Source organism: Aegilops tauschii, chromosome 7 (genome assembly GCF_002575655.3).
Source record: "Aegilops tauschii subsp. strangulata cultivar AL8/78 chromosome 7, Aet v6.0, whole genome shotgun sequence".
NCBI classification, from domain to species: Eukaryota; Viridiplantae; Streptophyta; class Magnoliopsida; order Poales; family Poaceae; genus Aegilops; species Aegilops tauschii.
This window is the reverse complement of record NC_053041.3, coordinates 538,827,776-538,843,631: the sequence shown is the minus strand read 5'-3', so window position 1 is coordinate 538,843,631 and position 15,856 is coordinate 538,827,776. Positions and strand designations below refer to the sequence as shown.

Genomic DNA, 15,856 nt, shown 5'->3' with positions numbered 1-15,856 from the left:
GAAAAATAGGGAGACAAACAATTTTTCAAAGGAAGTCATGCAATAATCTTGGTGACTTGTTCACAAAGTCCTTACTAAGTTGTTTATTCCAGAACTTGTTAATCGAATTGGAACAAACGAATTCGTGATTTGCAGAACCAAGGGGAGCGCACTCCTGGTTGATAACCTATTCGAGACCATTGAATCTTTGATATTGTACTCTTTTCCTTTATATGTTTTTTTCTGAATGGTTTCTCAAAGAAGGTTTTTCAAGAAACAATAATAATACAAGTATTATGATATGTCATTTTCTCCTTATATTCTCACTTGGTTTTTGGAAGGAGTTTTTCATGGCCAGTTATGTATATCTCCTCACATATATATTTTCCCTACATGGTTCTTCGAGGAGACTTTGAACAAGATGGTGTATGACAACAAGGATAGGAGGTGATTAGGTGAAGTGTTAAGAGTAAATTAATATGTGGTTAGTTGGGTTTACTTATTGCAGTAAGGTCCTCTCCCCCTCTCTTCTTCTTGGAACAGCCCCTCTGGGGATTGCATAAATATGTGAACATCATGAATGAGAATGACACATAGTTCAGTACTATTCATTATAGCAATTAACTCTTCACAATAATTTCAAAAATAAAGGTTTAAAAGGGAATGTATTATTCATTTTTAATGGATTTTAATTAACTATTAAAATGAAGGAAAGATACAAGAGGAACAATTGAACTGCATGCGCTCCAAACGAAGTCGAAATAGCAGTTCAAACCAAAAACCAATGCACTATATCACGATGAGTTTATGGGGGGTGACGGCAGGAGATGAAACCAGAATCACCGCATGGAGGTGCAATCAGATGGAGTAGGTTGCGTCACACTTTGGATCCGTGCAGTGAACTTGTGGCATAATTACGATTTCAAATGTGAGCTAGTGACTTGAACAAAGTCAGTTCCTGGAGCTCCTCATCCCCGGTACTAATTCATCTCCTGTGTTACCATCCATCACAAATTCACAATGCATCACAAAGAGGGACTTTGTTGTTTATTACCAACAAAGGCACCTTTACATCCAACCACTACCATGTCAAGAACAAGAAACAAAAGAACCAACGAAAAAAGAAGCAGCTTCTCCATTTCTCCAAGGGACTATAGAGCAACTCCTAGTGCATTGAATGCCATGTGTACGTCCAGCTTCCACAACTCCAATCCTTCATCTTATTTTCCATCTCAGTCATTTCAAGTATGTATAGATACTCACACCAATCACCAACACTAACTAAGTCCAGATTGCAAGGGATGCCATAGCTAGGGCCCCAAGAAACAGGGAGACATATGCGCCAACCTGCAAGATGGTTGGGCTGTTGCTCATCCTCCGGCCAAGAAAATCAGCCGCGATGAGATCCACCAGTGCCATATAGATCAATATACCAGCCGACGTGGCATTAAGAATACCCTCCACCACCAACGCACGGGGGCTGTACGGGTCGTAGAATGATGCCATGGCGGAACCTGCAGCGATCCCGGCGGGTGTTGTGATAGCAAAGAAGAATGCCATCAAAAGCATAGAGAGATCCTTCAGCTGAGCCTGCATAGATTTGTTTCATGACATACCTTGCTTAAAGTGAGGAACTGTTATGTTTAGCACATACGTACTATTATTGGTTGAGCAGGTACATCTCAATTACAATACAAAGGCTTTGAAAAATCATCTTTTCATTTTCTGAAAGACCACACTTAAGCATGATTTGGGAAAATGGAGATAGTTAATTAACCTGAGAAATGCAGTCACCCAGTGCGAAACCCTCAAAGAACTGGTGAAGGGCAGCAACCAGACGCTTGATGGTACACGTGCTCTGCGAAACACCCAGTGATAGCCCGATGATCACTGAGTGTGATACAATTCCAAGTTCCAAAATCTTGAAGGTTGGCCATACGTGCAGCAAATGATTATTCATCACCCAGGGTGCAGAATAAGTTATTCTGCACCCGAGGTAATCTTAAAATCGCTTCATAAACAAATTACGTTTGGAATACAAATAGTTATATTCATATTGATTCACTACGTAAAATTTGGTATAAGAAAAACAAAAAAATAGGTTATAAGATAAGAAAATTTGGAGTTAGGGTTTAGGAACAATAGTGACATACTATTTACCCTGATGAAAAACAACGTGAGCTGCTCTCCTTTCAGTATGCGCAACTCTAGATCCATGGTATGACATGTTGGTGATTAAAACTTAATAAAAATTACAATTTTTCAAATAAAAAACAGTTGTCAAGTAAAAGCATGCACACTACTCATAGTAGGATGACATGTTGGAGTGAAAATAATATAAAGAAATGAATAAGTATATGTATCAAACAAATACTAAGCTAGCTTTATTAATTAGTCTTGACCATTATTTCCTCGTATACCACTGCACTAGCTTAAGTGATGAGTATTAGTGTTGTGACACATGTTTACCTATTCGTTATATAGTGAAAATCCCATACTAACTAAACTCTTACTTCCTACTCTTTTTTTTGCGAATAACTCTTACTTCCTACTAGAAGACAGTGTTAACATAAACATTTGACTGTACATATTTGAAGATATAAAATGAACTTCTTAATTTTCTCATACTAAATGCATTAAAATGGGTCATTAAAAAAATCTAATCTGACTACAGAGTGGCACGTGCTATAAAATGTAGAACTGTATTTGGATTTAAAGATGACACATTAAATTAAATAGCAATTATTTGGTGATCTTCTCGAATACATTACTACTAGTTAGCCGCAATTATATGTCTACTGGTGCCAACTGAGAATAACTCAGATGGCTAGATTCTTTATGGTGGAACCAGCCTACCAGGTTTCAACTTCTAGACTTGACACCGGTGCTCCTAGTTTTCTAAATTTATTTTAGGTTTCCAGAGTTGTTTGTTCAGTATTTAGTGGGAGACGTTGTTCCCATCGACTATAGGGTGCTTGTGGGACTTCGTCAATTTCAGGATGTGCCGACTTTAGTGTCTCGGAAGTGATCATAGGGGTAGGGTGTGCTTGCATGGTTTATTGTGGTGAGTGCATGTGCGTGGATCAGAGCGTTTATGTTTGTACTATGTTTCTTACAAAAAAATATGCCTATTGGCTGAGCTATTACATTAGGCCAGGTTAAATTTGAGTTGGTATCAACACAATTAACTTTATCTTTTCAAAACAAATTATAACAACATTGATATACAAACTTTTAGTTGACCAAGTAAATACCAAATTTATATGAGCCTGTGGAACATAACTCACAAACACATAAAGTGTATTTTTTAAGGGAAATGCAAAGAAAGTTAATATAATTGTGTACTAAACCAAACACTACCATGTTTGTTTTTGTGGGGTACTACTTTCTTGACCAGGCTACAACAAACTAATCACCTCCTATAGTCTGTAGTTGGCCAAAGAATGAAAATTATGTAATTACTTTTATTTGTCCCTGTCAAATTAAAGATATGACTATCACATGAATGTGGCCCTTATGATGCGATGAGTCTGGCGGATGCTCCGCGGGGAGGGTGGCTTAAGGCTGCAGCTTATTCAAGCAAAGTATGTGCAGGGCCGCCCTCTTCTTGCATGTGAGTGCAGGGAGGGATCTCAATCTTGGAGATCCATTCAATAGATCATGAATGAGATTCATTTAGGGCTCTCTATCTCTACTGGCAATGGTGATGTGACCCTCTTCTGACTTGATCCGTGGGTCGGCGGGTCTCCGCTATGTACGGAGTTCCCATTATTGTTTGCTATCTCCTCGGATCCGATGTTGTTGGTTTCCTCTGTTGCTCACAATTGCCAGTAGAATGTGTTGTCTCGGCTAGCATTTGGACCCAAGGGGACCATTGAGTGGGCCAACTTGCGGGCAGCGATCTGTCAGCACTCCTGGAACTATTCAGATGTTGTATCTTGGTGTTTGACACCCTCAAGGTTCTTTTCTGTTGGCTTGGCGTATCATGCCTTATGTCGGTGGCCGTATCGCCTGGACCTTTCCTTTGTTGAAAGCACCCTTACCATTGAGATCAAGATCTTCACCTTGCAGTTGCTGCGGGATCGCATCCCATCACGGACAGAGGTGACCAAGCGGAACAAACCTAGGGATGGTCTTTGCCCCCTCTTTTGTTGTCCCAGAGAGGGTACACCACATCTTCTTCTCGTGTCCGGCGACGTGGTTTATGTGGTGCTTTTCTGGTGAGGCTCTGGGGCCGACTTGAAGGCCCTGGACCTGGTTGGGTTTCTCCAATACCGGGCCAAGAAAATTGGGAGGAGACGCCTCTTCTAATTTGTGTTCGCGACGTTGGCGTCGATCCTTTTGGATGACGCGCAACAAGATGATTATTGATCGCGTTTTTCTTCTACGGCCTCTGACTATTCAAATTCATGGCCGTTTAGCAGTGTTGGCAACCGCTATCTAGACCGAGGGATAGCGACCGGCTTGGCAGCATGATGGACGCGATGATTGTCGCCGTATGCCGCCTTGCCTCACCTCAGAGTTCCCGAGGCGCCGGCCACTTGGCGGCCTTTTTACTTCTTTCTTTGCATTCCCCTTGGGTGTGTTTGTGTTGACGCCCAGCAGACATTATTATTTTCTTTGGTACACTTGAACTTGTTGTATGAACTGCATGATTGATATATCTATAAAGCTCGGTGAAAGCCTGCTTTGAGAGAGTTTGTTCTTGCACACATACTTAAGCAACTAATTAATTAAGCGAGAGTGATATAGTGTTTTGAGTTCGTTAATTACGATTATGCTTGCTTGGTAAGCTATCCCAAAAAACAGCATCGATTATGCTTGAGCTTGACAGGAGGGGCAAGGCAACCACTGTGTTCGTACCTGTGAAACCACCACTTGACGAGCTTGGGACGGGCCCTCCTCGTTCTCGTGGCCATGGCCGTTGCGCACCACTCCTTCGTAGACGTGCGCATGGCTGTGCCCAAGGGTGGCCTCACACTTCTGGCCCCCTGTAGTCCTCCCGTCCTGCAGCAATGGCGACCCCGTCTCATCTTGGGCGCTCGTTGTGGCGGAGGCGGCACCGGCCTTATCGCGCTGCTTACGCTCGTAAAACTGTGTGCCGATGAAGTCGACCACGAGTGTGACGAGGCTGGCGAGCATGGCGACAGAGCCCGCGAAGGGGAACTGCTGCCACGGGGACGAGTCCGGGAGGCACGGGTCCAAGAATTTCTCCTCCGCGTCGTGCATCATGTGCACGTACCCCGTGCCCAGGACCACCCCCGCCGCGAACGCCTTGGCGAGCACGAACGCCCACCCGCCCTCACCGGCTCGAACCGCGCCACGCCACCTGTGGCCGACGAGCGGGATGGCGACGCCGGCGGCGCTCGAGACAAGGATAGCGGCGACGGCGACCATCTTGAGCTGCAGCGCGGCCGCCTCGTTGCGGCAGACATCGCTGCCGCCATCCCCCGTCGCCTCCGCGTCGCAGCTCACCGCGGAAACCGAATCTGCCACCCATCATCATCACATATATCAAGCGGTGCCGCCGCGTCATAGTCATGCTACCAAGAACCATCGAGCGGTGCCGCCGTAACTAATTAGTAACATGATATGTACGTACATACCTGCGAACCGTTGTAGGTAGGTTAAGAGGGCGACGTACTGCTCCATTTCCTTGTCTCTCGACGAACGCCGGCCTACAATGCGGTCGTACGTCTAGCTCTTGTCCGCAGAACAATAGGATGCGAGTTGAGAGTTGAGACACAGGGCAGAGTTTACACGCACGCATGAACACATGGTATCCACTACATCAGCGCGGCGCATGTTGTCATCCCGCCGCGTCCGCGCCTGGTGGGCCGTCGGGGGGTGGGTCCACATGCTGGGTGACGGCATAAAAAACATGTTTGTGGATTTCAGGACGCGGAGGTACGATGTCGACACAATGACGATGTCTGGACGCGAAGGTACTATGTCGACACAGTTGGGCGCTGATTGGATCGTCGTTTCTCAGCGCTAAACCCCTGTAAAATATACACTCCTGCCTCCGTCGTTTTCTTTTCCAGATGAAAATCATGCGTGGCCAGTGATTTACACCTGTAAATTATATACGGGTGTAAAATTATACACCGATTCCAAGCGGGGCGTTGTTGTGTTTGCTTTCACTTTTCGTGCACAATCTAGAACCCAATGTGTCAACCATAAGGTTTCATCATAAAATAATATGTCAATGATAAGTCTCATGATTCGACTTTGATGGTAAGGGACTGCTACGAAAGATCATCTCCTAAGCAAGCTGCAAGCAGGGCTAATTTTAACAACCGATGCAGTAACAATGAAAACCACTCCCTATTTCGCGAGGTTGTACGAGCAAGTGCGTCAAGCAAAATATGCCATTCTCGCGGAACGTCGATCCCAACAGAAGATAATGAGGGCTGAGAACGTTGACCACGAGGACATGTGTAAATGATGGAAGACTAACACATCCACTCCTTGTGGAGCCGACGAAGCTTCACTCCAGGATCAAGGCAACCCCGAAGACGTCGACACACTGCAATTGGGTGGTACTATCTGAGTTCCCCGCCAACGCCCCAAGAGGGTAACAATGCAAAGTGTCGTCACCGCCAAGCACGAAACAACTGTCTAGGTTTTCACGGAACCAGCAACGATGCCACATGGGTAAGCGACACCTGCGTGCATAACTGTCTTATGTGCCAAAGCACAGAGTTTTCACTTAGATGCTCACCAATGCCACCATAGGCACTCAGACCCATGGTTTTCACTTTCAGTGAGATTTCGGTGAAATTCACTGAATTTCAATAGGCACTGAAATATTACGTTTCAGCCAAAATATTTCAGCAATTTCAGTACAACACAAGAATTCAAATTTTTTCAAAATAGTTTTCAAAATTTTCAAATTTGTAATTAAATTCAAGTGAATATTTCAGTCATTTGGCTGAAATGAAAACTGAAATCACTGAAATTCACTGAATTTCGGCCATTTCGGTTGGTGCTAAAAAATTTCTGAAACTGAAATTGAAAACCATGCTCAGACCAACCACGTAGCCGGACCACAAGGGTCGATGCCTCAGAATCAAAGTCGGACTCACCACCACCATGATAGAAAAATAGCACCCCAGAACAAGGCACCAAGAAATGGACAACATCATAGCAGAACCGCCGTGAACCATGCATCCCGATGTCGGTCCACGCGCAGGGAGACCTACCTTGGTCGGGGCATGGATCAAAGAGGCAATCTAGCATCATCGCCGAGGTAGCCCTAGAAGACGGGCCGTCACACCAGTGGGCTCCCACGGGCCGGATCCGGTCGATCCCTAGAGGTCCTCCACAACCTAACCCTAGATTCTCCCATCACCGTACACCGGACACCCGGCACGCCACCACAGCCGCTGCCGGCCATGACCTAGCTCGTGCACTCCCTGCCCCGCATCGGTGCGGACATCGCCTCCCACTGCCCAAAGAAGATGTCACGCCACATATAAAGAAAGAGAACAAAGCAATAAATAGGAATTTTACCGACATTTGGTGCCTGAACATGGGTATATCATCTTTCCTTCTTTTATCTACTATGTTCTAGATCCACCAATAACCCGATGTGACTTTTTTAATGTTTTTTTTTGCTTTTCACAACTGCTCTTTCCGCATTCTCGGATATCTGGTGGCAAACAGTTGCCCCTCTCCTTCTAGAAATTTGTTCTAGTATAGCTACTAGGATCCAACGAAAAATCCTTCAACAACTGGCGCCGACCTTGGGGACGTCACAATATCGTATTGGACCTGGTCAACATCATGATCATCAACCGGTGCCCTGTTTCTCTCAACGAGAAGGAGTTTTCGACGTATGATCCAAACTGTCCGTTTTATCATGACGAGACTTATATCGACATTTGTGGCTCTAGCAATGGCGGATACTAAACAGTTTAAGGATCCATCCAACAAGTTCTTTCTAGTCCGATTACCTTCCCTTATCCAGAATATATCGGGCCTATAGCATGGATGTGTCTCAACCAAGCATTGTACCATGGTTCCGGCTATCTGGAGGTGGATTCACCCCAAAATTACTCACCCGGTCTGAGGCTCTCATGCCAGTATGACTTCTCAATCAAAATCCTTCCATGTCGGGGAATTCAACTCATGTCTCCGATGTGAAAACTTCGGTCAGAGTTGAAACCATCACCATTTTGGACGTTTTCTTAGGAATGTGATTTTTGCAAAGACATTGTGAAGTCATAAAACATAGACTCATGTCTTGCATCATCGAATCTGACCTGAATAACCTGCCAACAAAGTGAGATAAAAGCGGACCATCATATGTGGCATCTGTCTCCTTCTCGTAGGCATCAAGGGTAGGCGGGGTGCTCGGACATTCCGAAGAAACCTTTAAACGGACGATCTTCATATATTCAGTGCCCCAACCGACAAACTAACTTCATTTTCATTGTTTTCCATAGACACACCATGATTATTTATTAGTAGAAATATGCGTATCCGAAAAGGAAAGAAAATATTTGATAGACGAAGTACCTGGCGTGAAGTCCAACTTGCGCTCAGCCTGACAACACATAGCCTTCAACATGGAGTGTTTGTCAGTCGAAGAAGAACCCATCAGCGGAGACGGGGTGGCGAATACTACGTCGAAAGGGCGTAGCCGGCCCTACAGACATTTTTTTGAAAGAGGGATTACCGCCGGCGTCTGCATTTGAATGATGCAGGCAGCCATATTATTAAGCAAAAGGTCCCACAAAAATTTTGTGATACAGTAGTCGCTCCCAAAAGATTCAAAGTAAAATGATAAATATAGTTGCCACAACCGGCGAGAATAGAACAAGATAACTAAACACCTAGTTTATTATTGGACCGTCATTCAAATTGGTTGTAAGTATCCTGTGCTACCATCTCCCACCGGTTGTTTCCAATAGCCATATGCTTCTTGGCTTCCTCATGAGAGGAACGACCGCGTACGGATCCAAGCAGTGGCTCTGGATATAACCTGCAAAAAAATTACAAAAGATTCTCTATTAAAAATCATATCATTTTTGCAGACATAGAAGCCCTCGGCGTCTCCTGCTGGACTTTTTGTGAAGGCTTCAACGATGTCAGTGGAGCCGCAGCTGCAACAGTAGTCGATGAAAGCACAGTCGGAGCACTAGAGGTGGGGGGTTGTGGTCGGAAGCGCCGGCGATGGCGCCGGAATCCACAGCCCATTGTGCATAGGCCTACCGAACGAAGCACAAGGTGAGCCGTAGCAGCAGCAGGCAACGCAGGCTGGAGCCTTGGCTGCAGCGAAGCCGGTGGCCTCCACCACGCCAGCGGCTGCTGGACCAGCCACCCGAAAAAATATCGTTATTACGTACCACCTCCGTTTCTAAATATAAATCTTTTTACAGATTTCAATGCAGACTACATACTGATGTATATAGATGTACTTTACAGTATGGATTTACTCATTTTACTTCTTATGTAGTCTGTAGTGAAATCTCTAGAAAGACTTATATTTAGGAACAGAGGGAGTAATTGCATAGCTCTAATTTAGATGCTACTCTTTCTCATATTTGTACCATCCAGATATTTTTACATAGTTTATCATGGATGGGCGTGCCATCATGGTCGAGTTACTGCCTACGGTTGGCACCTAGCTATTTTTGTTGCTCTTGTGAGTGATTTAAAAGTTTCAATGTCAACTCCTTAGCTGTGTCTGTGCGCAAGCTTATCCGTGCTCTCTAGTTAGCTCGGCCATATAAACTTCCTTTTATACTTGCCGCCATACATCTTGCTTTGATAAATAACTAACACAAGCATGCACATAACACTACATAATGTGCACATCGAAACATAACTGTTGACCTTGCAACAAGGGCCTGCCTCTTATTTCAAATACAACCTGGCGTTGACATTCAAATGCAAGGGCCTGCCTCTTCTTTCAAATACAACCTGGCGTTGACATTCAAATGCAAGGGCCTACCTCTTCATTCAAATACAAGCTAGCGTTGACTTCTCAAATACAAGGGCGCCTTTGTAGTTGGCTACTCTTTCTAAATTCGGTTAAGCCGCTTAGCAGCAAGGTAATCAAACTGTCCGTAATCGCTTGCCCTGCAGCAACTTCTCTTCTCGCTCCCTTCCTGAAATCTCGATCTGGTGATGATCTTGTCTTCCATTGTAGCCATGAAGTTCGCCAAGGAGTACAAGAGATATATGCAGGGGATGAAGGAGGAACTGCCCACTTTGGGGCTGAAGCGTCTGAAACAAATGATTAAGAAATGCAACGCTATTCCCTATTGCCCTCAGCTCCCCGGCGACGACACCACCATGGTCGTCACGGGGCATAGCCAGTGCACCGGGGCCGGCGGTATTTACTTTGTGCTTGTTATTCTCAATCTGTTCTCTATTGTTCTCCAGAAGGCTAGCTGTTCTTTGTAGAAAGATGGAAACCCCAGCCTCTCTGACCGACTAATGCACTTTATTCTTACAAAGTATATCAGTAGAAAGTGTTTGAAAAGCAAAGTCTCAAAAATAGTTTGAGCGAACACAATATGGATCGCAAGATACACTTGTGTAGCATCACTAGTAGAAAACAGGGCTTTCGTTCGGGCCAGATAAGCCCATTAGTCCCGGTTCTTATACGAACCGGGACTAATGTGAGCATTGGTCCCGGTTCGTGCGGCTAAAAGCATTAGTCCCGGTTTAGATGAGCCCTTTAGTCCCGGTTTGAGACACGAACCGGGACTAAGTGCCCTTTAGTTAGTCCCGGTTCGTGTCTCAAACCGGGACTAAAGGTCTCCCGGTTCGTGTCTCAAACCGGGACTAAAGGTCCCATTTTCAAACTCTACCCCCCTGGATCGCCTTTCCAGTTTTGTAAAAAGCAAAAGAAAATGATAAAAACTTCTTTTGCATACGATGTCAGAAAAAAACGTATAATATATCAAAATGTTCAGCACGAAAATCCGCATCCGATTTTGACAGCCTACGACCTGTTTGCAAATTTTTAGAATCCTCAAATTCCAAAAGGAAAAAAAGATATGCTCAAATTTCAGTTTTTTTGAATTTTGGTTAAATCTGGTCAAACTACTTATTCAAGAAGTATTAGTGTTACTACATAATTATTCAAGAATATTATTGTTACCAAATAATTATATTATTTTTTTAATTTTGGTCAAATCTGGTCAAACTATGGTCAAAATGTGGTCAAACTATGGTTAAACTACTTACTCAAGAAATATTAGTGTTACTAAATAATTATTGTTTATTAGAATAATAGTTTCAAACTCAAACAGTGAAATCGTGTGACTTCATGCTCAAGCTAAACTCCTGAGGGTTAATAGGATTGACATCTTACTATTGTCAGGAAAACAACAAGTCCAGACTTGGAAATCAGAGATAATAGAACCCGGAAGTTAAGCGTGCTCAGGCTGGAGTACTGAGAGGATGGGTGACCGGCCGGGAAGTTAGTGAATTTGGAATGATGAGAGGTGATTAGAGGTTAAATAGAAATAATTCAAAATTTTAAAAATCGGAAAAAAATTCAAAAAAAGAAATCTCCTTAAGGGGGGGGGGGGGGGGGCTTTAGTAACGACCCTTTAGTCCCGGTGTGGAGGGCCTTTAGTCCCGGTTCTCGACTAATGGCCCTTTTTCTACTAGTGCATGCATCCTATTGCTAGAGACCACCATCTATGTCGGTTGAACATAGTTTGTTCTACCATCTTCAAATACGTCCACCTAAAATACATAATTAACATCCTACACCTTTGCATATGGTTCCAGTGGGTAGCCATATGAATAAATTGCAAGAAATAGAAAGGCTCTTTTTTTAAACTCAAGATCATTACAAGAATTTCAAATAGCACAACATAGAGCATACACCCCACCCGAATTTTTGCCTTAGGCTGTCCACTTATCTTGGATAACTAATTTTAAGATGCTTTGAGAAACAAGTAGGCGCAGGTCAATTGAAAGCCCGTGCACAATCTCCACATGAGTCATCTCTCCCTCATGGCAATAACATCACTTCTGGTTTCCGTTATAGTTGTCGATCCCTAACAAGGTTATCTTTCGTTAAGCTTATCCCTAAATATCAAGTAAATTAGTGACCCCTCTGTGTCGTTTGTGAAATCAATAATTAATGCCCAACACATGGTGCTACTAAGTTATGGCAACATGATTGAAAAAAATAAGATAGTTTTCCTCTAGCCCTAAGGGAGTATCTTGTGAAAACATGCATTATTCCATTTTGGGCGATATCATTTAACTTTGCACCTCCTACATATGTGGTGATATTATGGGATAAAGGTAGACGATGTAGGATCCTCCTTGATTCATCGAAAATGTGAAGGAAATAATAAGAATGAGGAATTATTCTCTTGGTGCCATTATCCATCAAAATTGGGTTCATCGTAATTAATGCTACAAAGAAGAAACAAGAACAATTTTATTTTGATCTCCGATTCAAAGAGAAATGCCATATTTGTGCAATCCACTTAAACCTCTTTACAGATCTTTTGTCTGCAGAGAATAAGATGAAGGTGTTTATTGCCAAAATAAAATTATATGTTTCTTATTCTTTCCCCCCAAAAGAGGGTAAATTCCCAACCTCTATGTCGGCTATACATACATCCATTTTATTGCAAAGTATTAAGGTATTATACAGGTAGTAGCAAAAAATGGAAGTACATGGGAACCACACAGCTCGACGGGACTACAACAACCACAATAGAGATTACATGCTACCCATAGTAGAGATGACACACTACACCTCATGTCTCACAACTTTACTTTGTATGTTCTTTGCATTTAATGTGAACACCTTTGTTATGACTCCTTTGTATTTGTTTTCCATTTTCATGAATCAAACACCTAAGTCTACACAGTTCATGCATTCTTCATATGAATCAAACACCTTATTCTTGCACATGCATTTTTACTTGTTTTCCAATCTATATGTTCCTGAATACTTAAAGTGTTATTAGTGAAGGTATAGGCTAATGGCCCATGATCAATATTTGACACTAGCTGTTGCATCTGCAGTACGTGATGAGAGTTTCTTTCCATCCCTTTCCAATGAGCTGTCAGCAATCGTTCGCTGCTTCAATGAAAGGGTCGAAAAGTTACTTAAATTGCATGTAGCATCCACGGGATTGAGGAAGTACTTCATGTGGTTCACAAACAGGTCTCTAAGGACTGATGAGGCACTAGTACGGCAAGGAAAAGACCTAGTTACCTATGCTATTGTAAATGCTGTAGCCATGAGGAAAATCACAAAGAAGTATGACAAGGCATGGCCCCTAACTCAATAATTCAGTTTTCCTTCGTTAAATATATATGTTTTCTAAAGCAAAGCGAGCAGTTTTAAGATGGTCTCTCTTACCTCATCTTTTCACACGGGAGGTAAGAGTGTATAATAGATCTGAGGCGTTGATTTCATTAGGTAGTGGTCTGAGTAACTCCTACTTTCTTACATCCCATGTGAAAAGAGGAGGTAAGAGGGACATGTTAAAATTACTCAATTTTGTTGATGAAGAAAAATTGATAGATGGATGACTAATAAGTCGTAATACTTGGTTGTGAACACTCTATTTATCTATCCGAAGGTGCCAAATGGCCCAAGGCCCCCAGGGCCTAGACCCAGGTCATGGCCCTAGAGTCCTTCATTGACCGTAGCACTTCTGCTACTGTTCAACATTGTTCATCATGTTTGGCCCGGGCGGGATCCAATCTAGCTGCGCCCCTGTATGTCTCTTTATTTGAAGATGCACACTATACATTATTAGTCTCATCAATATTGTTGGTGTGAAATGGTGATCATTGTGGCAACATTCCATCTACTGCTCCCTGCTTTGATAATTAGATAGTCACAAGCAACTACATAATGATAAATCATTTTCTTATAACCATAATGATAACATCTAGCACAACAAACTTGCAGAAATGTTGCTCAAAACAAGGGCAGTCTTTCAGAACTGAAGCGCGGAGACTGCACATCGAGATACTTGAATCCCCGTGGCTGCACGAGCTCATGGCTTTGTACATCAACTTGAGGTGGAACAAAACCGTTTCAATGGACCTCTTAGTGGACCTCTCCCTCACATTCGGCGATGAGGATAAGCCGACACTCTCTTGTAACCTCTTGGATTCCATGCGGGTCGACATCGACTTAACCTGTTCAATCTGCTTGGTAAGTCATGGAAATAAATCCTCTCACATGCTAGCTTTTACTTGGCGGCCGATACGTGACCCATGTGTCAACAACTAATTTAGAGGGTAGTACTGTAGAGGAGAGTACTTGAGCTATACAGTGTTCGATGTTTGGTTTTGCAGGACACAGTGTTCGATGCAGTCTCTCTTTCATGTGGCCACATCTTCTGCTACCTGTGTTGCAGCGCTGCAGCCTCTGTGACAGTTGTTGATGGACTCGAGTCTGCAGATCCTGGATCAAAATGCCCGATTTGTCGCCGGGTAAATCTATCAAATTTTTGCTCAATATTTTCTACCAAGGTCACCTGATCAGAAACGCATCTCTTTCGCTTTGCTTTAGGCCGGTGTCTTTCCTAACGCTGTGCGGCTGAATCAGCTCAACATTCTGCTTAGAAACAGGTAATAATAAAGGGGGTAATAGTTCTCTCTCTCTCTCTCTCTCTCTCCCACACAAACGTGTGCACTATTTTTTACGTAGAAACCCTTCCTTAAGTTGACATTGCTGATCAGTGAAATATTTCTGCCTTCCTACAGTTACCCGGAGTACTGGGAGAAGAGGATGCAAACCGAGCGTGTTGAGCGTGTTCGCTTGGCCAAGGAGCATTGGGAAAGACAATGCAGAGCGTTCACGAGCATATGATTGTATGAGACAACTCGGGCATCCTGGCTTCTGTCTGTTACTTTTATCAGTTAGGTCGCCTATATGATAAAGTTTATTCAGGGATGCCTTCCTCGCGTGGTGTCAAATTTAGCAGTACTAAGACTTCGTTTGGCATTCAAGTGGATTGTAAATAAAAATCTTGTTATATATCAAACTGTTTTTGGATAATTGAATGCTTTGGCCGATTATCAATCCGGCGTCCTTTGAAGATTAGGATCTTCCTATGACAATGGATCCGCGGGCGCATCCCCTCTGGGGTCGAGGTTCTTAAGCGCAACGGCCTCAGCGATGGTAATTGCCCCCCGTGCCATACGACGGAGGACTCCAACCACATATTCTTTACATGTGCGACGACCCAATTTTTTTGGTGTTGCTTCCGTAAAGTAGCTGGTGGCGGATGGTGCCACACCGACTTCACCAAACTCTTCTCGGAACTGCAAGCCTCTACGGTCGGACACCGCCACATTAGGTGGCTGGGTATCGGAGTCCTCATTTGGACACTCTTAATGATTTTGTATTAAACTTGTGATTGAGCGCGCTTACCTGCAGCTGTGGAGGCCGCTTAGTCGAGGACCGGAGCGGAGCACCATCGACCTCATCACTACGGGTCTCCGCTCCCTGGCGTCTCCCCTATTGCAATTTGCTACAACCAGCATCACATCCTGCTACAGCCCAGCCGCGCTCCCCCGCAGCACCGCCATTGAATGCGCTCCGTCCATCCATCTAGCTCCACGCCGACGAGAAAACCTCCACCCCTGGAAGCTGCAACCAGCTAAGCCATAAGCTGCAACCGTCATCGAATTTTGCTACTACCGGTGACGGATTTGCTACATCCATCAAGGCGGAGCTGCGCCCTACTACGGCGGTGGCTTTTTTTGTTGGAACCGTCCTCAGATTTAGCTACTACCGGCGAGGGATTTTGCTACATCCATCATGGCGGAACCGCGACCCGCGACGGCGGCGACGACCAATTGCTGCAACCGTCGTTCTTTTCTGCTACTACTGGCGATCTTTTCTGCTACATCCATGAAC

At 44.0% G+C, this 15,856-nt stretch overlaps 2 protein-coding genes across 2 annotated transcripts; one reads left to right on the top strand and one right to left on the bottom strand.

Moving 5' to 3' along the window:
- Positions 1–774: 774 nt before the first annotated feature.
- Positions 775–5,815, bottom strand: LOC109751320 (zinc transporter 10-like). Its single transcript, XM_040396116.3, has 3 exons — positions 5,586–5,815; positions 1,757–5,468; positions 775–1,569 (listed from the first exon to the last, which is right to left on the bottom strand). Exons 1-2 carry the CDS (start codon positions 5,629–5,631, stop codon positions 4,795–4,797), a joined length of 720 nt encoding a protein of 239 aa, XP_040252050.2. The 5' UTR covers positions 5,632–5,815; the 3' UTR covers positions 775–1,569; positions 1,757–4,794.
- Positions 5,816–10,140: 4,325 nt separating this feature from the next.
- On the top strand, positions 10,141–14,803 carry LOC109751321 (probable E3 ubiquitin-protein ligase BAH1-like 1). The gene is made up of 6 exons (XM_073502889.1): positions 10,141–10,317; positions 13,008–13,244; positions 13,895–14,143; positions 14,287–14,424; positions 14,504–14,562; positions 14,698–14,803. Exons 1-6 carry the CDS (start codon positions 10,141–10,143, stop codon positions 14,801–14,803), a joined length of 966 nt encoding a protein of 321 aa, XP_073358990.1.
- Positions 14,804–15,856: the final 1,053 nt, after the last annotated feature.

What these genes read in the sequence shown, in the direction of transcription:
- LOC109751320 (XM_040396116.3), bottom strand. Translation starts at nt 5,631, where the DNA reads ATGGAGCAGTACGTCGCCCTCTTAACCTACCTACAACGGTTCGCAG. An exon ending in CTACCTACAACGGTTCGCAG is followed by an intron (nt 5,469 to 5,585) that starts GTATGTACGTAC and finishes GATGGGTGGCAG; the next exon opens with ATTCGGTTTCCGCGGTGAGC.
- LOC109751321 (XM_073502889.1), top strand. Translation starts at nt 10,141, where the DNA reads ATGAAGTTCGCCAAGGAGTACAAGAGATATATGCAGGGGATGAAGGAG. An exon ending in AATGCCCGATTTGTCGCCGG is followed by an intron (nt 14,425 to 14,503) that starts GTAAATCTATCA and finishes GCTTTGCTTTAG; the next exon opens with GCCGGTGTCTTTCCTAACGC. An exon ending in AACATTCTGCTTAGAAACAG is followed by an intron (nt 14,563 to 14,697) that starts GTAATAATAAAG and finishes GCCTTCCTACAG; the next exon opens with TTACCCGGAGTACTGGGAGA.